This window comes from Macrobrachium nipponense, chromosome 22 (genome assembly GCF_015104395.2).
Source record: "Macrobrachium nipponense isolate FS-2020 chromosome 22, ASM1510439v2, whole genome shotgun sequence".
Lineage (NCBI taxonomy): Eukaryota > Metazoa > Arthropoda > Malacostraca > Decapoda > Palaemonidae > Macrobrachium > Macrobrachium nipponense.
The window spans coordinates 6,096,314-6,123,119 of NC_087213.1; the positions used below are offsets into that span (position 1 = coordinate 6,096,314).

General features: G+C 49.5%; 1 protein-coding gene across 1 annotated transcript in view; it reads right to left on the reverse strand.

Moving 5' to 3' along the window:
• Positions 1-26,806, reverse strand: part of LOC135198461 (putative methyltransferase C9orf114) — an 81,894-nt gene that overhangs the window by 34,346 nt on the left and 20,742 nt on the right. The window contains exons 2-3 of the mRNA XM_064226028.1: positions 26,007-26,157; positions 14,875-15,127 (exon numbers count right to left, since the gene is read on the reverse strand). Of these exons, the coding sequence (XP_064082098.1) occupies positions 14,875-15,127; positions 26,007-26,157 (404 nt within the window). The remainder of the gene's footprint in view (positions 1-14,874; positions 15,128-26,006; positions 26,158-26,806) is intronic.

Here is a 26,806-nt window from a genome sequence, read left to right on the forward strand (position 1 = left end):
TCACGAAAATATACTCATTATGTACGTATGAAAAATACACGTACATGTACGTACTGCGTGCCGCCGACAGAAAAATATGTACCCTGCTACAAATATGCATATAATCATTGTCTTACGTACTTTAGATATGGTCTGCATACTTTTATTATCATCCTAAAACAATTTATGTACGTATGTACATACATATCATAATTAGAAATCATCTTTAAAAATTTCATAAAATGTACAGCCTGCACAATGCGTACCCAATTAACCCAATACGTATTTATGTAAGTTCAATGGCAGTGTTGCTAAACTAACGCATTTCACGCTAGATCTAGAGTTTTCAGATTTAATCTAGCACCATTGTTTTCCAATTTGCGCGGTCGTGCAATCCTAGAGATTTTTACGATTATCTAACGTGAAATTTAGCGTGTTATCGAAGGTAATGAACAAATTATTAATAATATATTAACACAGTGGTGCTTAAAAATCTGCCCTGACGCCAATTTTACCAAAACAACAACTGTCACGTGTGTGACACACCTTTGAATGTCTTTGAGACAAACCCTAAGGCTATAATTATAAGATTAGTATAGGGGTTGTTTTTCATTTCCAGGTACTGCTTAAATCTCCTTCCTACATCCGCCCTGCCCTTGATCTCTCTCTCTTTTCTACATCTTACAGTTATCCAAGCGAGAGTTTTTTTATGGGATAACATAGGCCCTCCAATTGCTTTTTCATCTGGAAAATATTTATTTTGTATACAATTGCCTTTCTCGGCTGTGAAGTTGATGTCTATCCGTGGCTGTGAGATGACCAGGAATGACATGTACGTCAGTGTCAAAGTAACTCTACACTTCAGTCAGACCAAAACTTTGTTGCCATATCGTATTCAAGCAATACATATTCTGTTATTGTTTCATATCTATCATTTTGTGTGTGAGAGAGAGAGGAGAGAGAGAGAGAGAGAGGAGAGAGAGAGAGAGAGAGATAGAGAGAGAGAGAGAGATGAGAGAGCGAGAGAGAGAGAGAGAGAGGAGAGAGAGAGAGAGAGATGGCTGTACGTATACGATTGTTTATTTTCTCGGTTGCCAAACTCACTCTGTTATGCTTTATTTCATATTATGTTGCTCACCAATTTATACCTACGATATTTTTATTCAATTCATTACATTAAGATTTATAAGGAATGTCTAATAAACAGAATAACCATATCATTATGAAATGTCCTTGTACAATTAGTAAACACATAAAAATTCGCATCCGCGAATAGCCGGGGATGACCGCGAATAATTATGTATATGTTCCACAGAGAAACCCGCGAATGGGCGAGTCCTTCCGCGAATAATTTCTAGATAGGTTCCAAAGAAAAATCCGCGAATCAGTGAGTCCGCGAATCCGGAGAACGCGAATACGGGGGGTCCACTGTATAGGCTTACCGCATCAATCGTCCGACCAGCCAGTGTGAGTTCGAGTCCTATCCTCAACCTGAAGGACAAGGAATGGAGAGATGAGGTGTGGAAGGGGGAGAGCCAGTCACTCTCGCATCCTTCTTACCTCTACAACTGCACACCATGGACGAGATGCAACTTGTCATGTCGAGGAGCTGGGTAAGCAAACACATCTTGCAAGCATACACCACTGGTCCAGGGAAATGAGGTTCCAAGGACCTGTGGGCCGTCCCGGAGGGAAAGAAGGATATGGTCGCGATGACCTATCCATCTTCCTGTCCGACATATTCTTCGGAGTGATGTCCAGTACCCCTACTGGTCTATCCGTCTGCAGCGAAGTGTCTCGTGGTCTTGTATCTCACTGCAGCGAAGTCTCTCGCGGTCTCGTACCCCACTGCGGCGAAGTCTCTTCGTCTCCGCGGTGGATAGGAAACTGACACTCCATGGTGGGTGTCGATGGTTATGGGTACCGGACCACGCTAGTAGGACGAAGTAATGATTGATCTGGAACAACCAATACTAGTCCACAGTGTAGCTCGTGACGGTCTTGGACGCTTCGACAGCTGCCGACTGACTGCGTTTGGTTGTGCGAGGCGAGCTGTCCAAGCATCCGAGGCGTAGTCACGTGACCCTCGCCTTTTGAAGGGTTATGCCGAGAGACCATACAAATCGTCTATCTGTTGCCACTGATGACGGAAGGCGAGATGATGATTCTCTCAAGGCATGTGCCCAACAGGCGAAAGTCAATTGCCTTCTAGAGACCGAGGTCCCTGATGGCAAGACAGAAGTTCTCATAGTAGTTGAATCCCAGCCAAGGAGAAACAACGCTATGTGCCGTTGAAGACGAAGGTGGCAGGTGAATGCAGACCTACGTCTTCACAGCCGAATCGAGAGAAGTAACTCTCAAGATTCTGAACTTAGAAAAGTCCCGCCGATGACACCAACCCGCGAAGACAGTTTAATCCCTGTGATTTACAAAGGACTGAAAACGCTAAACTGCTACTTCATTGCTGTTTGGTGAGAAGTCAGAGTTGCAATGAAAGCGGAGCGCTTTTCAGTAATGAAAACACAGGGATGTACTGCCTGAAGAACTGCTTCTCATGGGCTGAATCATCATCTTCCTCTTCCCAGGTTATCCAGGAAGGACATCTATATACTTGGAAGTAGAGCTGGCAGGGCGGGGAACAGGCGATGTCTTCCGTTATACATCTACAATTCGGGGTGAACAATGAACAATTGCACACCTACGAATACGAGATATATTTAGAAGACAAACTCAGATGTCTGAAGAAATCATTCCGCATTATCGCAGCGGCAGGTGCGATGCAGCGGGAGACTAGGCTACAGACTTCTGTTACCGTGCGGTAAACAGAAAGATGATAGCGAGTCTATTGAGATATCTCTGTCTGAAAATTCTTGCAAAGTCCAAGGCGATGCAGTAGAGATGGTCATCGCGTATGCGAGAATTCCAGCCAACCAGAGACCTAATAGAGATGGTCATTCGCGTATGCGAGAATTCCAGCCAACCAGAGACCTAAGTCTGTGATTGCCGGGCAGAGATTCGGTTCGGTAGTCAATCATTGTAGAGAAGAGAGACATAATCTGACCGTGCTATCTCGGAGAGCCAGCTGGTACTGGGCTGCGGCAGGCAGCCCAATACACCGCTAGCTCTCGCTCACTCGTCATCCTGAGTTGCCAGGTAATCCATTCCAAGAAGGAATGCGTTTGGCTAGAACCATCGAGCGCAAAAAAATACGCTCGAGCATTTGCATTTAATTGCAACAGATTTCGGTCAATGTAAATGCTGAGGTGGTGGTGTTGTAACAATACCTTAAGTATCTCAAAATCGAAACTGGTAACTCGTGGAAGGTTTGCAGGGCAGTCCCGAGTTGCAGTTCAATTAAGAAGATACTATTCGTCTCGGTCACAACCCGTAGAGTTATTTACAGTATGTGCCTACACCTCGGACAATTCAACTGATAACAGAAGCATGTTGCGAGGGCAATATACGTAGTATATTTGTAGGTTCCTGTACATAGACTTCCATCCTAAATTCTCTTCCATTCAAGGAACAAGAATAAGGACTGGAAGCCGACACCCTTCATTCTCTAATGAAGAGAGTGAAGGAGAAGTTTTCCCCGAAGGAAACAGGATACCGAAGACGATAGTTCAAGCCAAACTGGATGTTCCCACCCGTTCTTCTCTATCCCGGGGTTGGCCGCCTACTTAGGCGATGGACCGTCAGGTCCCTCCAGGCTGAGCCCTTCCCGAGATATTCTTCCTTCAGCAGCAGTGCTTTCCTCGAACGCTAGAAATTCCAGGAATTCGAGCATTCGGCGAGATTCCCGATTATCGTAGTAACAATTATCTGGGATTCTCGTCTCGCCCACTCTGGTTTCGCCCAAGTGTTTGCAGATCGTAGAAGACCAGAACACTTGGAGAGTGCTAGAAATTCCGAAAAACTCTAAGCACTCGGCAAAACCCCCACCGAATTCGTCAGACGATCATCGGGTGGTGGTCCTCCCGACTCCCGTAGAAATCGAGGATGGGGCAAGATCCTTCCTCAACGATGGGGACTTACGTCCGGTAGGACCTGAAGGTCCCCCCAGGAACACAGTCCCCAACGTGGAATCCTACGGAGAACGCTCTGCAGGATCCCTCCCCTTCCCTTCACCGCCATAGGGAGAGAGGGAATGGGGGAGGAAGATTGGATACTCCCTCGCCTTCCTAGCAGAACTAGCAGTCGGAGTACAAGCAGCCATCACCATGCGGTGATGGCCGCTCAAAGTCTAGGAAAACGTTACCGTCTGGAGAAAACGTTTTCCCAAGGAGGGTTACGAACTCGTACTGTAAGCTAAACGTCTGCCGCCACCGTGACCGTCGTCTGGGTGGGGCTGAGCGAGCACCTGACAGGAGAGAGCTGATACCGTCCTCCGACGCGTCCCAGTCCTCGTCGAGGTCGAAATCTCTCAAGAGGACCGAAGGGGGAGCCCAGCCTGGTCTCTGAGTGCGTGGTCCAGACGGACCATCACGTGAATGGCGGTGATGGTCCCTCCAAGAGTCTGGGAAGCGTCATTCGTCCTTGCCAGCCGCCCACGATCTCCTCCAACCACTTGAGCGAGGATCTATTGGTCCCAAGACCGAACCAGGCCCGTGGCTGAACCGTAAGAAGTGCATTCCTCATGGTCACTCCTATTTGCCTCGTTCCTCCCGGTGTAGCCTGAGGAGGTTGAAGGGACAGGTGAGGGAGACCTGATGGTCCTACCCTGCCTACTAGCAGAACCAGTAGGCTGGGAGGACTGCAGGCGATCACCAACCCACGGTGGCGTTCGAGCTGCAGGTCTGCACCAGCGGCTTCTTGCGGAGAAACGGTGGACCAAGGAACGGAGCGTCGGTCTCATATGTCAGGGGAGCTGTTACTAGAGCTCCTCCCCTGCCTACCAGCAGAACCGGTAGGCTGGGAGGACTGTAGGTAATCATCAACCACGGTGACAATCGAGCTGCCGGTCTGGACCAGCGGTCTTCTTGCGGAGAAACGCTGGACCAAGAATGGAGCATCAGTCTCTTCAGGAGAGCTACTGGCGATCGGGCTGCACTGGTCAAACGGCTCTACGGGGGAGAGCGGCTAGACCGAGAGCAGCGGCAACGGTCCCGAGTGTCAGGAGAGCTGCTGCTGGTTCCCCTATCCGTCCAGTCCTGGTGGGAGCAGCGGTCAGAGGACCGGCAGAGTCTGCTGTCACGGTGGGAGCGCGAGAAGCGCGCCCCTCGCGATCACTCCTGATCGCCTCGCTCTTCCCGGTGTAGCCCGAGGAAGTTGAAGGGATAGGAGAGGTAGGCCTGACGCTCCCCCCTCGCCCACTGGCAGAACTGACGTGCTGGGGGGGGGGGGGGGTGTGTGTGTGTGTGTGGCGGCAATCGATCTGCAGGCCTGGTTGAGCAGCTGGACCGAGAACCGCAGCGACTGTCCCGAGCGTCAGAAGAGCTGCTGCTGGTCCCCCTCTCTGCCCGGTCCCGGTGGGAACGGCGGTCAGGGGACCGGCAGAGTCTGCTGTCATGGTGGGAGCGAGGCCTGTCCTCACGGCGCGTCACGCCGCTTGGACCAGACCAAGGGGACCGCTTCCTTGCCTCAGCCCGCGTCTGGTCTGGGACCGTCACGTCAACCCTGGGTACCGGCAACTCGCCACGAGAGCGATCGCTGGCCTGGTGGGAGTCACCTGGGCAACTACCACCAGTCTTCCGCTCCGTGCCTGGATTCTGGCGCCGAGCGAACTCGGTTGGCTGGGTCTTGGCTGCACGGTCACCCGCAGGTGACCGTACACTCGGTACCTCTTGCGAACGAGAGGCCGAGACGGTACCTGGCGTCGAGGCTGAACCTCTGGCACCAGGAGAGGAGGTACCGGTGTTAGCCGGTACCCCTCCGGTCCCCGTCATCTTCCTTGCAGAAGTAGAGACGGGCCCCGTTCCCAAAGGAACAGGAGGACCAGTGGAAGCCCCAACTGTCCCACACCCTTAGAGGTCTCTGAGCGAGACTTCTTAGGGTGGGAGGAGGCTACCTTCTTCTTCTTCGGCTGGGGGGCCTCAGAAGTTGAAGGGGAAGAGGCGGCAGAAGACGACGGCGACATCTACCTCTTCTTCCTAGGCTTCTTCTTCGCCAGTTCCTCAGGACAACCGACAGGTCCTCCATTCAGGACGGAGTTGGGGCAGTTGCCGAAGCAACATGGCCCAACTGCACCTGTCCGGAGGGACCTGCGGGAGTAGCAGTGGAGAGAACGCTTCCTCGAGGAGGGCTACGAAACTTCTACCTGGCAGGTAAGCGTCTGCCACCCCCGAGACTGGTTGGTCATGCGAACACGACCATCGTCTGGGTGGGGCTGTCTCTGAAAGAAAAGGATTAATTAAAAGAGGGCTGGATGGCCTGCCTCCACCGGTCTCTGCGTGCATGGACCCGCGGGAACGTCACATCAACCCTGGGCACCGGACGATCGCTGCGAGAGCGATCGCCGGTCTGGCGAGAGTCACCTGAGCGACTCCTACCATCTTCCGCTCCGTGCCTGGGTCCTGACACGGGGAGTGAACTCCGCAGTCTGGACCCTGGCTGTACGGTCACCCGTAGGTGACCGCACACTCGGTAACGCTCGCAAGTGGGCGGCCGAGACAGTTCCCGGTCTGGAGGTGGAACCTTGGAACCGGGAGAGGAGATACCAGAGGTGGCCGGTGCCTCCATGGTCCCCGTCTGCTTCCTCCCCGAGGAAGGAGAGATGGACCCCGTTCCCAAAGGAACGGGAGGACCAGCAGAAAACCCACCTGTCTCACTGGAGCGAGACAGACCCTTAGAAGTCCTGTGACGAGACTTCTTGGGGGGGAGACCACCTTCTCTTATGGCAAAGCCTAAAAGTTGAAGAGGGGAGGCATGAAGATATGAAGATCTCGAAGAGGAGGATGACGACACTTCTGCCAGACTTCTACCATCAGGAGTAGGTAACCTCACAGGGCAGCGCGACAGCTTCGTCCAGTGACATAACTCCCGGGTAGTAGTGGTAATGAAAATTATCATCAGCAGGGGATCAGTACACACACTCGAGGATCGGTATGCAACATGCTACAAGTCATAGGTACAATTCCAAGGTTAGGATAACCAACACGAAGAGCATCCAACCAATACTGCTGAAAACACAATCACCACTAGTCTGTAAAATAAGAAAAAAAAAAAATAAAGTAATGAGGATACTCCTCACGCATCCAAGGGCGCCGCCCTCCGAAGTGAGAGGAGATACCCCAACATCAGCAACGCACGCTCATCCTTCTACCTTCTTCCGATAGTAAGTGAAAGGAAGGAGGAGAAGAGAAATTACCATAACAACAAAACACCGACAAACCTTTGAAGTTCCCTTGGTAATTCCCAAGCGTAAGCGTACTTTCCGGATGGATACATGTCCCGTTAAGTGGCCAATCTCAAAGTTTACCCAGCCTGAGGAGCTGAATATCTATAATATATTTACCAGTCCAGTAATGGTTAAGAGAACAAGATGGCCTGTTATCTTCAAGGCCTGAATCTTCTCTAGCTTGATGCCATCTAAAGAAAAATGACAATTTGTCCAAAATTGCATTTTTCCTAACTATACAAACCTGAGGTCCTTTTACAATAGGAAGGTAACTAGCGGCAGCTGGATGGTCGTAAGCTTTCGAACAAGGGAGTTCGGTAGTTAACTGCTTGTCCGACAGTGCGCGCGCCGCGCGACTGGGAGGTAAACAGTCACTTTTGCTTTAGGCCCAAGCAAAAACTGCAGTGAGGGGTGGCATGAGGTGGGGCTATGTGTAAAAGGACCTCAGGTTTGTATAGTTAGGAAAAATGCAATTTTGGATAAATTGTCATTTGTTCCGACACGGGATACAAACCTTTCGGTCCTTTTACAATAGGAAGACTCACTTCTTGGTGGGAGGAATCTGAGTCTTTTGTGAACAGACTGGTGTTCGCCCAACCTTGGAAGCCTCCCTGGTCGTAAGAGCGAGGGAGGGATCCAAGCCTCTGTCCGATTGATCGGGGTGTGCATCGCAGGATCAATGGTCAGACCTCTGGACCAAGTACTAAGAGAGAGGCAAGCGTATCTCTTCGTACCAGCAAGCAAGAACATGTTCCTGTTTGCAAGAGGCAACATAAAGTTATGGGTTTGTCTCTTGTTGGCATCCACTTCCCCCCCCCTTGTTGGGGGAAGTGGTGCATATACGCTCCTATCCCTAGCGAAAGGGATAGGATGGGGCTCTGTCATATAGCTCACCTGCATCTCGTCCTTATCCAGCATGATGACGACCGTATCCCTCTGCCCACAGGTAGAGGGGGAGAAAAAGATGGGAAGAGGAGCTAGTCACACTCTCATTCACTCATCCATTCTTACAGTCACACCAGGACTCGATGCTGTTCAGCCTGTGAGGGTCTGGGTTAGCTACACAACGTGTTGAGCAGCCACCACAGGTCCCAAGGAAAAAGTGCGGAGAGGCACTGCTCTTAATAGGTTCCTGTCATCAAGCCACCAGGCTAGGTCCTGCCTTACCTCCAGCGTGAGGGACACGGGGAAGTATGGTGGGTCCGTCGCCTGTGACCAACTCTCCTTTAGTCTCCACTGAAGAGACCGCAGGTGAAGACGCCCGTGAGGGACTAACTTCTCGAGTGACGACAGGTGGCTGATCACAACTTGCCATTGCTGAGCTGCCTGTTCCTGCCGAGACAGGAACTGGTCGGCTGCCTCCCTGAATCTGCTGATCCGCGAGTCTGCGGGGAAGACTCGCCCTGCTACCGTGTCGATCAGCATACCCAGGTACTTCATCCTCTGCTTGGGTTCGAGATCGGACTTCTCGAAGTTCACCATGATCCCCAGATTGCGGCAGAACTCCAGCAGTCGATCCCTGTCCTGTAGCAACTGCGAGCAGGAGCTCGCCAGGACTAACCAGTCGTCGAGATACCTCAGAAGACGTATCCCGTGCGAGTGGGCCCAAGCAGACACCAGAGTGAACACTCACGTGAACACCTGTGGGGCGGTTGAGAGACTGAAGCAAAGTGCCCTGAATTGGTACACCGTCCCGTCGAGGATGAAGCGGAGGTACTTCCTGGAGGATTGATGGACAGGTATCTGGAAATACGCGTCCTTCAAATCCACTGAATGCATGAAATCGTTCTCCCTGATGGAGTCGAGTACGGAACGTGCCGTCTCCATCATGAACCGAGTCTGGCGAACAAATCGGTTTAAGGGAGAGAGATCTATCACCGGGCGCCAGCCCCCCGTAGACTTTTCTACCAGGAAAAGACAGCTGTAGAAGCCCGGTGACTGATCCGTGACAATTTCTACAGCTCGTTTGCTCAGCATGGTCTCGATCTCCTGTCGTAGTGCCACTTCCGTGGTTGATCCTGGAGCGAATGTCTGCAGATGGACCGGGTTGGAGGTGAGGGGTGGCTGAGATTCGAATGGTAGAAGATATCCCTCCCGAAGGACATCTACTATCCAGGTCTCGGCACTGTAGCGCTGCCAAGTTGCCCAATGGCTCGCCAGGCACCCCCCCACTTCCGGCAGCAGGTGAGGGGGAACGCCATCCCTAGCGTTTCCCCCCTTTCCTCGACTTCTTCCCTGCCCCCCCTCGTGAGAAGGAAGGCTGGGAGGAGGGCTGGTTACGGCCCGCCTTTGCAGAAGACGAAGAAGACAGAGTCTTTCCTCGGGGCTTCGACGAGGCAATCGTCTTAGCAGCCGAGGAAGCGCTAGCCAAACTCTTGGGCTTGGCCGCAGTTTGAGGCTGCCCAGAAGCCTTCGAAACTGCCTGGTGAACCAGACGGCCACTTTCATCAGTGCGCCATCTATCCACCACAGCATCCACCATCTCTCCAGGGAAGAAAGAGGAGGAACTCTGTACCGGTCCGTTGCGTAGGCCCAATGCCGCCTCACGCCCAGCCGCCCTGGATACTCGGGTAAGGACTGCATCCCTACGGCGAAGTACCAGGTTGGCCCACAGGTTTGCCGTCTGATGGGCGAGGAAGGAGATTGCTCTTCCTCCAGACTGACATATTCTCCTGAAAGCCGAGTCTTCTTCGGGGGAGATTCCCTCGGAGTTGGCTGCGACCTTAGACACTGTGAGGGACCACAGGTCTAACCAGGAGACGGCCTGGAAAGCTGCCATAGTGGTAGATTCCAGGCCTAGTGCCTCTTGCTGCGACAGGAGCTGCTGCAGAGACACACCCAGAGTTAGCCTGGCTAACTCTGGGTTCACCTGTTTGGGCGGCATTGGATCCTCCGATGGCACGTAGAAACACCGCAGTCGCGGTACAGGAGGTGGAAGTAGCTTGTTTGATCTGCCCGACCTGAGAGAGCCTTCCTGTCCGGAGACGAGAGACGCTACCTAGTTCAGAACAGAATTGGCAAGCTCAGAACGCGGCAACCCCACCGTTGGTTTGGGTTCCCTCTTCGGGCCCCAAAACGACTTGAGCCGGGACGTGGGCTCGGATGGTGGGAGCGGCAATCCTTCCCCGAGGTCGTTGTGCTGACGAATCAGCGCAATAACCTCGGCAAAGTTCCTCTGGATCTCGGGAGTCACTGCATCTTGCGGAGTAAGACCGCCAAGTCCCTCGAACAAGAGCATATCCCGAGTTCCTCCCCCTTCAGGAGGGGGAACAGTGACAGACCCCTCTCAGTCTCCTCCTGTCACTTGCGCGTTCGACCTGGTCGATCCTAGGACCGTGCCTGGCACGTACGACGTCGTGACGGGATCATGATCACTCCTCGGTGCCTCATTCTTCCCGGTGTAACCCGAGAAAGTTGAAGGCACGGGAGAGGCAGACCTGATGCTCCCCCCTCACTCACTGGCAGAACCAGTGGGCTTGGAAGGCTGCAGGCGATCACCAACCAGCGGTGGGGATTGAGCTGCAGGCCTAGTCGAGCCGTTTCCCTGGGGAGAACGGCTGGACCGAGAACAGCGGCCCCGATCTCGTGTGCCAGAGGAGCTGCTGCTGGTTGCCCTACCCGGCCATTCCCTGTGGGAGCCGCGGTCAGGCGACCTGCAGAGACCGTCACGTCAACCCGGGTAGCCGGCTGGTCGCTACGAGAGCGAGAGCTGGCCTGATGAGAGTCGCCTGAGCGGCTCTCACCAGTCTTCCACTCCATGCCGTGAACCTGGCGCCGAGCGAGCTCTGGTGTCTGGTTCTTGGCTGCACGGCCACCGGTAGGTGACCGTACACTCAGTACCTCTCGCGAACGAGAGGCCAAGACAGAACCTGGTGTAGCGGCAGAGCCCCTAACACCAGGCGAGGAAGTACCGGTGTTAGCCGGTACCCCTCTGGTACCCGTAGTCCCCGCTTCCGAAGGAGCAGGAGGACCAGCGGAAGAACCCCCCGGGGACAGGCCCTGAGAAGCTCCCGAGGGAGACTTCTTAGGAGGGGAGGAGGCAGGGTTCTTCTTCCTCGGCTGTGAAGCCTTGGAAGTCGAAGGGGAAGAGGCGGCAGACGACGACGACGAAGAAGACGACGACGACGAAGAAGACGACGATGACACCTTCCTCCTCTTCCTCTTCTTCTTTGTCAGCTTCCTCAGGACAGACGTTAAGTCTGCCATCCAGGGCGGAGCCGGGGCTGCTGTTGCCAAAGCAACAGGGCCCGGACGCACCTGTCCGGACAGACCAACGTCTGGGGCAGCAACACCACGAGCAGGGATGACGTCAGCAGGCGTGGACATCTCAGGAACAGCAGGAACGGTAGGAATGGCCAGCACAGCATCGGCAGGTACGTCAGGCGGCACAGGTAACACAGGAGGCGGAGCAACAGCCAGCGACATCCTGGGTACCGGCGGCAGGTCCAGGGGCGAGCTCTTAGGGCAGCGAAAGTCTGGTCGCGGCAACACGGCAAACCTGGGTGGCGGCGGCACGCCCCCCCCGGTCAGCAATCGGACCCTGCACAGCGGCTGTAGGTGACACTGACACCACGTGAGGCGAATACACAGGTGAGGAGGGGCGGCGTACCCTGGAGTCGACAAGGTGGTCGTTGTAGTGGTCACCGTACCATGGGTGACTGCAGCAGACCCAGCCAGATGATGAAGCAGCCCCTGGACACTAGGCACGCCCTGCAGACCCAAAGACCCCCACATCCTGACCAAGGTCATCCCTCATCACAGAAGCGGCTGCGGAAGCAACAGTCAGGTGATTAGGGGGGTTTCCCCTTGCGCGCGCGGGAGGGGGAGGGACGAGCCCCACCCCGAACGAATGGAAGACCCCGAATACAATTGAAACGTCGGGGTACCGAGCGCCCTCCTCCACGCTCGACAGATCGGGTGAGGAGAAGGACCTGGATAACCCCCCCCCCCCCAAAGGGGAAGGTGCCATACGCGGGAGCTGAGCAGGGCGCAGGAAAGAAGACGAAGTGTCCGTCACCAAGGGAGTCGCGGGAGAGCTTTTCGACGACTCCTTGGCAGGCCTTTGCTTCTTCCTACCCTCATACAAGCCCCACTGCACCTCCGACCAATTAACACAAATTACACAGGGCTCGGCGCGAGAACACTCCCGCCCTCGGCACCAAGCACACAATACATGAGGATCAATCTCAGGGAAACTGCGGAATTTCCCGCATTTACGCCCTTCAGTCCCGGGGCACAGTCGTCGGGTAATAGGAGGGCGCAGAGAATCCATGATCTTCACAATAAATCACAATAATATTGAGAAAATGAATAATTGTACTTACAATCTTCAGTTTCACACAATACAAACAGTAAAGAGAAAACACAATTATATGAAAAGCAAACAACGATGAAGCGGGCAGGGAGCGATGAACACGTCCACACACCAGCAGGCCGAAAGCAAAAGTGGTTCTTCACCTCCCAGTCGCGCGGTGCGCGCACTGTCGGACAAGCAGTTAACTACCGAACTCCCTTGTTCGAAAGCTTACGACCATCCAGCTGCCGCTAGTTACCTTCCTATTGTAAAAGGACCGAAAGGTTTGTATCCCGTGTCGGAACAAATAAGCATTAATAATGTTTTCCCAATATCAACTGTTCAACTTGCTGCCTTCATGGCTGAGAAATTACAGAGTACAGCAGTGCCTCAGGTTATGAAATTAATCTGTTCCAAAGCCACCTTTGTAACCTGATTTTTTCGTATCTAGAACTACGTTTTACATGTAAATTGCCTAATTCGTTCCAAGCCCTACAAAAACACCACAGTAAATTTTATAATAAAGCTAAATTGACCAATAAACAATGAAATACAACAATTTGGACCATTCAATACCTAACCTAACCGTAACTGTACCTGTAAATAAAGTGTATTATTGTACAGGGTACAAGAAATACTGTACGTACATATGTAGTAAAATGTAGAAACTTACCTTTCGAGTGAGGCGATGTCCGAAAGTGGCGACAGAGGAGGACGACAAATGGCAGAAAACATGAACACTTAACTTTACGAAACACATTAAAAAATGGCAAAAACATTAACACTAAACTTTACGAAACGTATTAACAAATGGCAGAAAACATTAACACTTCTTGATTATCTCCATCTTCGTCTCCATAGAAAGCATCCTCTTCTTTCTGTGAACTTCAGTAACATTCTTGGGACCCATGGCTAATAACGTAAGTAATTAAGTTTACACACAACACGACAGAGTAACTTACAGTACAACGAAAGCGAAATCACAAACACGAACTTACGTTAACAAACGAAATCTATGTGAATGAACGAATTCCAGGTGTTTACGATACGCTGTCGCAAAATATGGTCAAGGAATACCTTTACATAGAGGCATGATGGAACAGATGCTGACCAATAGGAGAACAGGATCTTACGGCAGTGACTAGCATCAGGAACCAATGGGAGAGCCGGGGGATGGTGGCGAGTCTACTGAGTTAGCGGCGCGCGAGTTTAAAATTGTTCTCGGCGGTCCGGGCAAATCTCGGACTTTACAGTACATACACCCTTTCACAACCTGAATTATTTTCATACACAGAAGCAAAAAAATCTTTGTATTTGCCTTCGTAACCTAAATTTTTCATACGTAGGGACTTTCGTATGTAGGGGTATGACTGTAATTATTTTATCTGGTGTAACACTAACTTATTGCTCCTTAAGTTCTGGAAGGCATATATACTACAGTATAAAAATCTCCTCATATTAAAGAGGGCTGTCAGCCTCAACTCTCAAGTATTCCTTCCCCCTTTCTTTCTAAACATCTGTAGAAGGGATGAAATCCCCATCTACCAACACTTCTGACAGCCACAATATTTATTCAGTACATGAACCTAAAATATTCTTACTGCAAAATAGCCAGGATCTCTCCACTCATGAGGATCTCAACATTCTTCTGTCAGTGATACTTCTTGTTATTCCTCCTGCAATTACAATGGGTGTTTTTTTTCACTACAGAGGCCAATGTGACACCTGCTAAGGGGTACTAAAATTAAACACTAAATTGTAAATTAAGAAGAGCTACTATAAAGGTGATAGCTGTAATGAAAACTCAACATGTATTGTTACAAAACAAAGACACCACTGATAAACACCCAACCCATTAGATATTCACAAGCCAGCAGAAATTCATTGGAAATGCCTCAATTTATCAAACAAAGACTTCAAGAGATGGTGCACAGGTTACCAGTTGAGAGTGCATCTTAGTTTTCTGTAAAAAAAAATACCAGCAGTACAATAACAATATACAATTCAGGCATGAAAGATTGTAAGAACAGAAGAGATCCAAAGAAAAAAAGAGAAAAATTTCAAATTTTGGCTAGTTTGTTTATGATAATAAATGATTAGTAAACATGGCAATGTGAGAATTATCCATTTCTAGATAGTAAATTTAGAAAATGGCATACATGCATAAGAAAGCAAATTAAATGAGAGAAGCTTTGTCATGATAGGTGCCCATTTGGCATTCTAACCTCACACAGGCAGTTATGTGTTCTAAAAGACCAAGCCTTACCTCTGAAAGACTATTTGCAACTCGTACAGAATAGCCCCAGTAGTAGCCCTTTTCTAATCTTGGCTCACCAGGGGCAACCACACGACCATGGATTTTACTACAATCCTTATCAAAATCCTCTGGAGGATTATGTGGTAACTTGACAGTCACTCTTAATCCAGGATCCACTTTCTTGGTAATTAATATATTTTGACCTAGGCCAACATCAACAAAGGGGAGGTCATCTTTGCATCTCTTTAGGACTACCCCTTCTCTGCAAACAAAAATGTATGGTGAGTTATATACACAATTTCTATACCCCAGTGTACTAAATACAGTATATCTAATATGTAATGACATTTTATTTTTCTATTTATTTACATTGAAAGCAAGATCAATAACCATAAAAATGTAATGAGTCTGAGTTAAAAATGTAATTAAAGATTTTAGCAAAAAAAATTAAACTGGAACAACAGGCAATACAGAGATTAAAAGTGCAGTAAAAGATGGAGTGGCTGCCACAACAAGAAAATGCGCAGCAGGTAACACAGGACCTGAATGAGCAAAAACAGGTCAAGGAGAAACTGCCAAAACCACATAAGTCAGGCAGAAAAGATGCTGCATGTGCAGAAACAGACCAGGAGTTTCAGGTGCAGAAACACAAGCTACTAGAGTAGCATAAACAGCAGACAGACTACGAGTTGTAAGTGCATCAATGTACAGCAGTATCTGCTGTAACAGCAGTCACTGCAAGCAAACCAAAAGCTGCATATACATTTACAGCATAAGTTGAAGGTTTGGCCAAAACAGCAGGAACAGATATTGTTAATTGAAGCCATATGTCTCCAATATTACTCTTCCTCTTTACTCCATTCTTTCCTTTAAAAAAAATGAACCTCATACTCAGGAAGCTTGCATATCAGTGTCATGGATTTTTATTAGTTACACAAGAATTTACAAACATTAAGAAAAAATAATAGTCATCCTCATAACATGTGCTTTTTCTACCTCAAACTAGGTCTTCATCTATCCTTCTTTTTCCATGATTTCCTAGGCATCCCTACAGGCCTTTGTCATGCTGCTAACATTTTTTTTAAATCTCTACCAATTCCTCACTTATAGGATCTTAGCACTATACTTCAGTCATGAATCTTAACCCTTTGTGTCCGGCCACGATCACGTGAGGCCTAAAAATAGCTCTAGATGTTCGATCAGGCGTTCCTCAGATAAGAATCAATATTTAATGCCATGCAGTTTGAACAAATTTTGCAAAGAAAATGTTCAAATCACTTGAATGGGCCATAAATCACTTATGGCAACTCTTCTAGCAACACTAGCATTTCAGTGCAGGATTCTCTTATATAGCATAACTGTAAACAATTCTATAAAATGGAATTTTTCTTGATCTTTTCAGTTTTCTTACTCTTTTGCATACTTGTGTCCTTTGCTCCTTTATTAGAATGAATATAGTACCTATGGATAGCAATCAGTCTCTGCTGACAAGTTTCCAAATCTGTATGCACTAACATACACCTGACTTCACCCATGTAGGGCAGATTTTGCCCAAACCAAGAAAATACTTTTAAATTAATTAAGCAATAAAAAAATTATGAATATGATACAGAGTATTGCATTTACTATACAGTACTACTAGTTTACAGTCAAACTCGGTATTCGTGAATAGCTAAAATCAGTGAATACTTGACATCTAAAATTGCTTATAACTGGCTATTTGAACAGTTAAAAAACCAGACCCACTCTCTACAACATTTATAACTGCTTACTTTAATAGTTCAAACACCAAATGTACACCTTAAACTATTATCCTACACAGAACATGTCTAAACTATTATCTAAAACACTTTAATATAATTTCAAAGTCATCTTATGACATTAACCTTAAAAACATATGGCTTACAATGAAGTGTGAAAACTATTCAAGTGACCCATATTTCCAAGTACATCCATTTCCTCTCATACAATATTGAGGCGGCACTCCCATTTTCTTTGTACATGCACTGAAAAAAGAATACACTTCACTGATACTTTGCTGTTTACATATTAATGTTTGGAAAGTAGTAAATAATTTTTTATTATAAAAAATTCAGTCATAAAAATGGCATGGAAATAAAATAATGAGTGATTTCTTGATGAAAAAATCTGCAAAGTACCAATTTTTTTGCGAATAATTAGGCGAGAAGTTCCACAGAAAAATCCGAAAGGAGGTGAAGCTGCGAATCCTGAACCATGTGAATAGTGGGGTTGACTATACAGTACTTCTAACATAGGAACAATTAAAGTGACCACAATCAAGATATTGTTTGTTTGTTTGTTTGGTGTTTTTACGTTGCATAGAACCAGATGTTATTCAGCAACGGGACCAACAGCTTTACGTGACTTTCGAACCACGTTGAGAGTGAACTTCTATCACCAGAAATATAACAATTTGTCAAAAATTGTATTTTTCCTAGCAATACAAACCTGAGGTCCTGTACAATAGGCAGCTGGAACCGGTCGTAAGCTTCAAACAAGGGAGTTCGGTAGTTAATTGCTTGTCCAACAGTCACCGCACCACGCAACTGGGAGGTGAAGAATCACTTTGCTTTAGGCCCAGGAAAAACAGAGTGAGGGGGTGGCATGAGGTGGGACTATGTGTAAAGGACCTCAGGTTTGTATAGTTAGGAAAAATACAATTTTCGACAAATTATTTGTTCCGATACGAATACAAACCATTGGTTCTTTACAATAGGAAGACTCACTTCTTGGTGGTTGGAATCTGAGTCTTAAGAACAGACTGGTGTTCGTCCAACCTTGGTTCCCTCTCTGGTCGTAAGAGCAGAGGGAGGGATCCTAGCCTCTGCCCAATGATCGGGGTATGTACCGCAGGATCAATGGTCAGACCTCTGGACCCAAGTACCTCTTAAAACTAGCAAGCAAGAACTTGTTCCTATTGCAAGAGGCAATATGAAGTCATGGGTTTGTCTCTTGTTGGCTTCCACTTCCCCCCCTTGTCGGGGGAAGTGGTGGACAATCGCTCCTATCCCTAATGAAAAGGATAGGATGGGGCTTGGTCGAGTAGCTTACCTACATCGCTTCCTGTTCCAACGTAGTGACGACCGCGTCCCTCTGCCCACAAGTAGAGGAGAAAGAACGAAGGAGGAAGAGAAGCCAGTCACACTCTCATTCACTCATCCATTCATGCAGTCACACAAAGATGCGATGCTGTTCTGTCTGCTCGGGTGCTGGGTAAGCTACACAACGTGTTGAGCAGCCACCAAAGGTCACAAGGAAAAAGTGTCCAAGGACCTGTGGGCTATATCCTGAAGGTAAAAGGAGGTGAAGTTTGTCTGGTTGGACCAGACCCCTGCCTTCAGGACCTGCGCCACGGAGAAGTTCTTGCAGAACGCAAGGGAAGGACCAATACCTCTGACTTTGTGGGCTCTCGGACGAAGGGTACGGACGTCGTCGCTACCATCAGCTTCGTGCGCCCTCCTGATCACCTCACGCAGCCAGAAAGAAAGAGTGTTCTTGGATACTTCTTCCTTGGTCACCCCGGTGCTAACAAAGAGGCGTCGACACTCAGGCCTGAGGTGCCGAGTTCTCTTCAGATAGCGCCGTAGCGCCCTCACAGGACAGAGCAGCATTTCATCTGCATCGTTGTCAGTGAAGTCCATTAGGGAGGGGATTGTGAAAGACTCGAACCGGTCGTCAGGGATTGAAGGATTCTGAGTCTTCGCTACGAAGTTCGGGACGAAATCGAGCGTCACAAATCCCCATCCCCTGGAGTGCTTGACGTTGAAGGAAAGACCATGCAGTTCCCCTACTCTCTTCGCCAATGCCAGGGCCAGCAAGAAGAGGGTCTTGAGGGTCAGATCTCTGTCTGACGACTCTCGGAGTGGCTCGAAGGAACTTCGAGTCAGACTCCTAAGGACGAGAGTCACGTCCCACCCAGGGGGCCTGAGTTCCCTGGGTGGGCAAGATCTTGCCTGGAATGTAGCGGGCTGACAGCTCTACCGAGTGGGGCACGGCCCACTCGTGCACCTGCAACGGGAGGGACACTAGGTCCCCGTTTGTTGACGTATGCCACTACTGTGGTGTTGTTGCACATCAACACCACTGAGTGTCCCACCAAGCGGTCTTGGAACTCTTGGAGAGCAAGGAACGCTGCCTTGAGCTCCAGGACATTGATGTGAAGGTGCTTGTCGTGATGATCCCACACTCCTGCAGTCAGCAACTCCTCCAGGTGTGCGCCCCATCCCTCGGTTGATGCGTCCGAAAACAGCAACATCTCCGGGGGGGGAGGAAGTGTGAAGAGGCACTCCTCTTAATAGGTTCCTGTCGTCCAGCCACTAGGCTAGGTCCTGCCTCACCTCCTCTGTGAGGGACACAGGGAAGTAAGGTGGGTCTGTTGCCTGTGACCAACTCTCCTTTAGTCTCCACTGGAGAGACAGCAGGTGAAGATGCCCGTGAGGGACTAACTTCTCGAGTGACGACAGGTGGCCGATCACGACTTGCCACTGCTGAGCTGACTGTTCTTGCCAAGACAGGAACTGGTAGGCTGCCTCCCTGAATCTGCTGATCCGCGAGTCTGCGGGGAAGACTCGCCCTGCTACCGTGTCAAACAGCATACCCAGGTACTTCATCCTCTGCTTAGGCTCGAGATCGGACTTCTCGTAGTTCACCACGATCACAATCCCAAGACTGCGGCAGAACTCGAGAAGTCGATCCCTGTCCTGTAGCAACTGCGAGCAGGAGCTCGCCAGGACCAACCAGTCGTCGAGATACCACAGAAGTCGTATCCCTACCTAGTGGGCCCAAGCAGACACCAGAGTGAACACTCGCGTGAACCCCTGTGGGGCGGTTGAGAGACCGAAGCAAAGTGCCCTGAATTGTTACACCGTCCCGTCGAGGATGAAGCGGAGGTACTTCCTGGAGGATTGATGGACGGGTATCTGGAAATACGTGTCCTTCAAGTCCACCGAACGCATGAAGTCGTTATGGAGGAGTAATGATAGTTTATATTTGACAACATCTCCAAAGGTTGTGAGAGAGAGAGAGAGAGAGAGAGAGAGAGAGAGAGAGAGAGAGAGAGAGAGAGAGAGAGAGAGAGAGATTGGTGGAAGAATGAATGGGAGTGGTTAAATGGCGGTCGGAAGCATGTCTGTTGTGGCGCTCTGTAGTAAGTCAGTGGAAGTCTGTTACGAGAGTCGTAAGGAGTGAGGCGTCTGGTGAAGTCAGAGTTGGTTTTGACAGCAGTTATCCTTTGGTAATTAGTTGTTTTGGTGTTATTTGATAGATTTTGGGGTTGTGAAGTTGTTGTGCGTGTGTCTGTCTGGTTGTTGTGAGGTTAAGGAGGTTGGTGGTGCATTTTCGGTGTCTGTGAGTGGTGGTTGGGGCAGTGTTGGTTTTGGCGGGTTGTTGTGCTTCTGTAAGTCGTGTGGTTGTCGTGTTCTTTCGGGCTGTTGGTGTTCGTCTGCAGTGATTTGTTGGGTTATTGAGTTGTTGTTGGGGTTGTGGGTCTCAGGTGGTTGGGTTGTGTTTGGTTGTCGGCAGTGGTTGTGTGTCGGCTAGCCTATAGCCTATATCCGGCGGACAGCACAGCCTACCCCTGAGTATCAGAAGCCAGAGGTGAGTACCTGTTTGTGTTTTGTGTGTTTGGTATTTCATTGAACCAATTGTCCTGCAGGTTAAAGGTAACATAAAGGGGAAAGTGTGAGTGTGGGAAATTTTGTTAGCTGGTACGATTAACGTAACTGTGGGGAGTTTACTTGTTTTTTCTAAGCTTGTGATCCCGCCACATCGTTCTCCCTCATGGAGTCGAGCACGGAACGTGCCGTCTCCATAGTGAACCGAGACTGGCGACGAATCGGTTCAGGGGAGAGAGAGATCTATCACCAGGTGCCAGCCCCCAGAAGACTTCTCCACCAGGAAAAGACGGCTGTAGAAGCCCAGTGAATGATCCCTGATGGAAGGGCTACGTCCTTTGATGTTCCAGGTATGTAGGTCTGAAGGTGGACCGGGTTGGAGGTGAGGGGTGGCCGAGACTCAAAGGGTAGTAGATACCCCTCCCGAAGGACGTCTACTATCCAGGTCTCCGCTCCGTAGCGCTGCCATGTTGCCCAATGGCTCGCCAGGTACCCCCACACTTCCGGCAGCAGGTGAGGGGGAACGCCTTCCCTAGCGTTTCCCGCCTCTCTTCGACTTCTTCCCCACTCCCCCTCGAGGGAAGGAGGGCTGGGAGGAGGCTGAGGACGACCGCCCCTGGAAGAAGTCGAAGGCAAAGTCTTTCCTTTGGGGTTCGACGATGCAATCGTCTTGGCAGGAGAGGAAGGGCTAACCAAGCTCTTGGGCTTGGGCACAGTCGTTCGAGGCTGCCCAGAGGCCTTCGAGACTACCTGGTGTACTAGACGGTCACTGTCATCAGTGCGCCGTCGTTCCACCGCAGCGTCCACCATCTCTCCTGGGAAGAGAGAGGAGGAACTCCGCACCGGTCCGTTGCGAAGACCCAGTGCCGCCTCACGCCCAGCCGCCCTGGTCACTCGGGTGAGGACTGCGTCCCTACGCCGAAGTACCAGGTTGGCCCACAGGTTTGTCGTCTTGTGGGCTAGGTAGGAGATGGCTCTACCTCCAGACTGACACAGCCTCCCAAAAGCCGAGTCACCCTCGGGAGTAATATTTCCCGAGGTGGCCGCGACCTTAGACACCGTGAGGGACCACAGGTCTAACCAGGAGACTGCCTGGAATGCCACCATGGTGGTGGATTCCAGTACAAGTGCCTCTTGCTGCGAGAACCACAAGTTCTCTGACAGGAGCTGCTGCAGAGACACCCCGGAGTTAGCCTAGCTAGCTCCGGGTTAACCTGTTTGGGCGGCATAGGATCCTCTGAAGGCACGTAGAATCTCCTCTGTCGCAGTAGAGGCGGGGGAAGTAGCTTGGAAGACCGGCCGGACTTTAGCGAACCCTCCTGTCTGGAGACAAGCGAGTCCACCTGGCCCAGCACCGAGTCAGCCAGAGCTGATCGCGGCAGACCCACCGTCGTCTTGGGTTCCTTCTTAGGACCCCAGAACGACTCGAGCCGGGACGTGGGCTCAGAAGGTGGGAGCGGCGATCCTTCCCCGAGGTCGTTGTGCTGACAAATCAGCGCAATAGCCTCTGTAAACGACCTCTGGATCTCAGGAGTGACTGCGTCTTGTGGAGTAGGACTGTCCAGTCCCTCCAACAAGAACGCCTCTCGAGACCCTCCTCCTTCGGAAGGACCCTCCTCCTTTGGAAGGAGGAACAGCGATATACCCCTCCTGGTGTCTCCTCCTGCCACTTAAGCATACAACCTGGTCAGTCCTAAGACCGTGCCTGGTTCGTAGGGCGTCGTGGTGGGACCGTGAGGAGCACGCTCCTCACGATCACTCCGGATTGCCTCGCTCTTCCCGGCGTAACCCGAGGAAATTGAAGGGATCGGAGAGGAAGACCTGACGCTCCCCCCTCGCTCACCGGTAGAACCAGTGTGCTAGGGGGGCTGCAGGCGATCGCCATCCCGTGGTGGCAATCGAGCTGCAGGCCTGGTCGCGCGGCTCTCCTGGGGAGAGCTAGGAGAGTGGCTGGACCGAGAACAGTGGCTCCGGTACCGTGCATCAGACGAGCTGCTGCTGGTCCCCCTACCCACCTGGTCCCAATGGGAGCGGCGGTCAGGGGACCTGCAGAGACCACAGTTGCGGTGGGAGCGGTGCCTGTCCTCACGGCGCGTCGAACCGCTGGAACCAGCCCTGCGATCGAGGGGACCTCTTCCTAGCCTCAGCCCGCAGCCGGTCTGGGACCATCGCGTCAACCCTGGTTACCTGCAGATTGCTACGAGAGCGATCACTGGCCTGGCGGGAGTCACCTGAGCAACTCTCGCCAGTCTTTCGCTCCGTGCCTCGGTCCTGGCGCCGAGCGAACTCGGAAGCCGAAGCAACACGGCCCGGCTGCACCTGTCTGGAAGGACCCGCGACTGGGGCAGCAACACCACGGGCAGGAACGACGTCGGCAGGGGCTGGTCCAGGCACGGCAGGCACGACATGAGCGACAGGCATGGCAGGAACATCAGGTACAGCAGGAGGTGGAACAGCAATCAGTGGCATCCTGGGTACAGGTGGAAGGTCCAGGGGCGAACTCTTGGGGCACCGAAAGTTGGGGGCTGAGGCGAGAGCGGCGAACCCAGGCGGCGGGGGCACAACCCTCCTCGGGAAACCAGCAATCGGTCCTACACCGCAGCTGAGGGTGTTACCGTAGTAACATGCTGGGTATACAGTGGTCCCCCCGTACTCGCGGGGGATGCGTACCAGACACCCCCGCGAATAGTTAGAATCCGCGAATGTTTGGAACCCCTATAAAAACGCTAAAAACAGCCTATTTTGTTAGTTAAAACTTAAGAAACACCACTAAAAATTTTCATATTTGTTTTTTAATAGTTTTATCAAAAAAAGTGCATTTTATGATGAAATTGATAACAAAAACCAGGAATTTGTGGATATTTCTCAGAAAAATACCGCGAATGCACGAATTTCCGTGAATAATGCAGGGAAACGTTCCCGAGAGAAATCCGCAAATGTGTGAGTCCGCGAATCTGGAGAACGCGAATACGGGGGGTCCACTGTACACCAGGTGAGGAGGGCGCGCCATAACCCCGGCCCCGGGGTTCGAGACGGTGGTGGTGGTGGTGGTCACCAGTCCATGGGTGACCGGAGCAGCACCCACCAGGTGATGAAACAGCCCCCAAACGCTCGGCGTCCCCTGGAGGCTCAGCGAGAACCATACCTGGCCGAGGTCGTCGCCCACAGCAGGAGCACCTGAGGAGGCAAAGGTCAGGTTAGTAGGAGGGGTTCCCCTTCGCACGAGAGAGAGAGGAGAAGAGAGAGAGAGAGAGAACGAGAGAATAGAGAGTTCAGAGAGATGAGAGAGAGAGAGGCCCCACCCGAACGAACGGAAGACCCCGAGTACAATTGAATGTCGGGTACCTCGCCCACTCCTCTACGCTAGAACGGATCGGGCGAAGAGATGGAACGACAAACCCCCCCCCCCCCCCCCCCCCCCCCCCCCCCCCCGAAAGAAAAGGGGAGGGCCATGCGGAAGCTGAGATGGCGGCAGGAAGGAAGACGACGTGTCTGTGACCAAAGGCGTCGCCGGAGAACCCTCCAAAGACTCCCTAGCAGGCTTACATCGTTTCCTCCTACCCTCATAGAGCACCCACTGCTCCTCCTACCAAGAATTACACAAATCACAGGGCTCGGCCCGAGAGCATTCGCACCCTCGGCACCGAGCACACAATTCATGAGGATCCACTTCTGGAAAGGAGCGGAAGGCCCCACACTTACGGCCCTCCACACCAGGGCAAACTCTGCGGCTGATGGGGGGTGTGGGGACGTCCCCAGCTAACGGAAATCCATTACAAAAGTCAATAATAAAATATAAAGCACACGTACTTACAGTATTTTACCATACACACAAAGCAAACCAAGTTTGAGAAGATACAAAGCGTACAAAGATAGCGGGCAGAGAGGCGAACAACACGTCTGTCTCCGTCGGCGGCCGAAAGCAAAGTGATTCTTCACCTCCCAGTTGCGCGGTGCGCTGACTGTCGAACAAGCAGTTAACTACCAAACTCCCTTGTTCGAAGGTTACGACCGGTTCCAGCTGCCTATTGTAAAGGACCGATGGTTTGTATTCGTATTGGAACAAACACATCTCTCACTCCTAAATGGAATGGCCGAGAATCAAACTCGCGACCACCGAGTGGGATGCCAACACCATACCAACCACGCCACTGAGGCGCTGGAACAATCAAGATATTAGATGAAGTAATGTTGATCATACCAAATATAACTAGACATGAAATGCAAAATTAACAGCTCACCAGACAAATGACCCAGACGACAACTAAACCACTGTACAAATAAACCAGTAGACAAGGGAAATTGCTCCTTTTATATGGTTCAGTTGTCCTAGATCTGCAATGAGTCATTGCCATTCTGTTGGAGTTGGGTACTATTTTAACTTATGCATTATAGGTATGGTATAAGTGAATGGTGCAATGAGTTACTGTACTGCTACTGCTGCAGCTTGGAATTAGACACGTGCAGTTTATATAACCGTATTATATAACCTTTCAACTTTTGAACCTTTAATATACAATAACCAGAGAACATGAATGATTTTAGGAACAAAATATATTCTTCTAAATAACAGTACTAATATGTGGGTTATCAGTATTGGTATTGTATTAGCTTTAAAAATTGGTATCGGTACTGGTATACCTATCGACCAAAAATTTGGTATCAGTTCATTCCTACTACCAAGTGCATCAAACTTGTGCAGCGACTCGCCACTAAAGTTACAATGCATAGAGATGAACTAGGTAAGCTCCTGTATTTGCAAGCAGTAGCCAATAGCATGTCATATATATGGGACACTGTAGTGCTCTGTATGTGACTACACCAGTTGGTTTATATTTTTGTATTGTATTTTCTTTTCCTACAGCATTCCCAATGATTTGTAATTTTTTTTAATAGATGCATGTTTCTTAATAAATGTTTCTAAAATATTTTTTATTGTATTTTCTTTTCCTACAGCATTCACAATGATTCATGATTTTCCTAATATGTAGAAGAATGTTTCTTAATAAATGTTTCTTCAATTGTCCACTGGTTAAGTTGCCCATTGGTTCAATTGTCCTCTGGTTCAACTGCCACTAGTTCAGTTGTCCATTGGTTCAATTTCCTGCTGGTTCAGTTGTCCACTGGTTCAGCTGCCCATTGGTTCAGCTGTCACTGGTCCCACTGTCACCGGTTATACTGTCACTGGTTACACTGTCACTGGTTCAGTTGTCCTAGCATCAAATTACCAATTTACACAAATACTCTGCATAAATATTTTAAACAAAATCACCTATGAAGCAGATAAACAAGGTTTCACACAAAACTGGGAGTAACCTATGCACAAGTCAGAGCTAGAGCAGGAAGTAAGTGACATCCTTTTGACTTTCAAAAAAATTTCCAACAGATAATGCTGATAAAATTATGAAAAATTTAAACTCTCACTACAGTGCAATATCAGTAATGGAACTAAGCAAAAAAGGTTAAAACGCTATAAAATCCATAAAGCATACCTTATAGTGTACATACCTGTATTCACACCATTCATTGGATTTAAAGTGGTGTGGTGCATTCAGAGGATTAAGCAGCCCAACAAAACGTAAATGTTTATCAAAGCCAAAGAAATATCTCCTCAGATATTGTGGTAGTTCTTGATACTCCAATAACATTTTCATTTTTTCTGGAAGATGAATTTTAATAAAAATAAACATTAGCTAAATGAAGATTAATCAGAGTTCTGGTTATACACATTTTCCCAAGAATGAGACTTTGTAAACAGAAGAACATCTATTTGTTGACCTACCCTTAATAAGGCCCCAGCTACAAAAATTTTACTTAACCTAAAACATGCTATTTATGCTAATAACTGAAATATAGTAAACAGTATTCATAATTATTTATAATTTTGAAAGACCCAGTTCTTCTCAGTCTCTACTACTCTTATATGCAATGCAGCAATATTGCACTAATTACAGTAGTACATAGTACTTACAGAATATATACTAAATATCAATGAACACTTGAAAATACAGGCGGTCCCCGGGTTACGACAGGTCCGGCTTAAGATGTTCCGAGGTTACGACGCTTTTTCTTAAATATTACTTGAAAAATCCGCCTGGGTTACGGCGCTTGTTCCGAGGTTACGACGCTGATGCTTCCGACGCTCCGAGTTAACAATGCTTTTAAAAAACGCATACTATGATAAGAATCCTTTATAGTTTAGCACAGTATATTAATAAAAATAAGTTTTTGGTTAGATTACAACAAAAATTTTGAGGTTATGATTTTCGACACTTTTTATGTCATATTTTTTTAATTTTTTTAGTGAC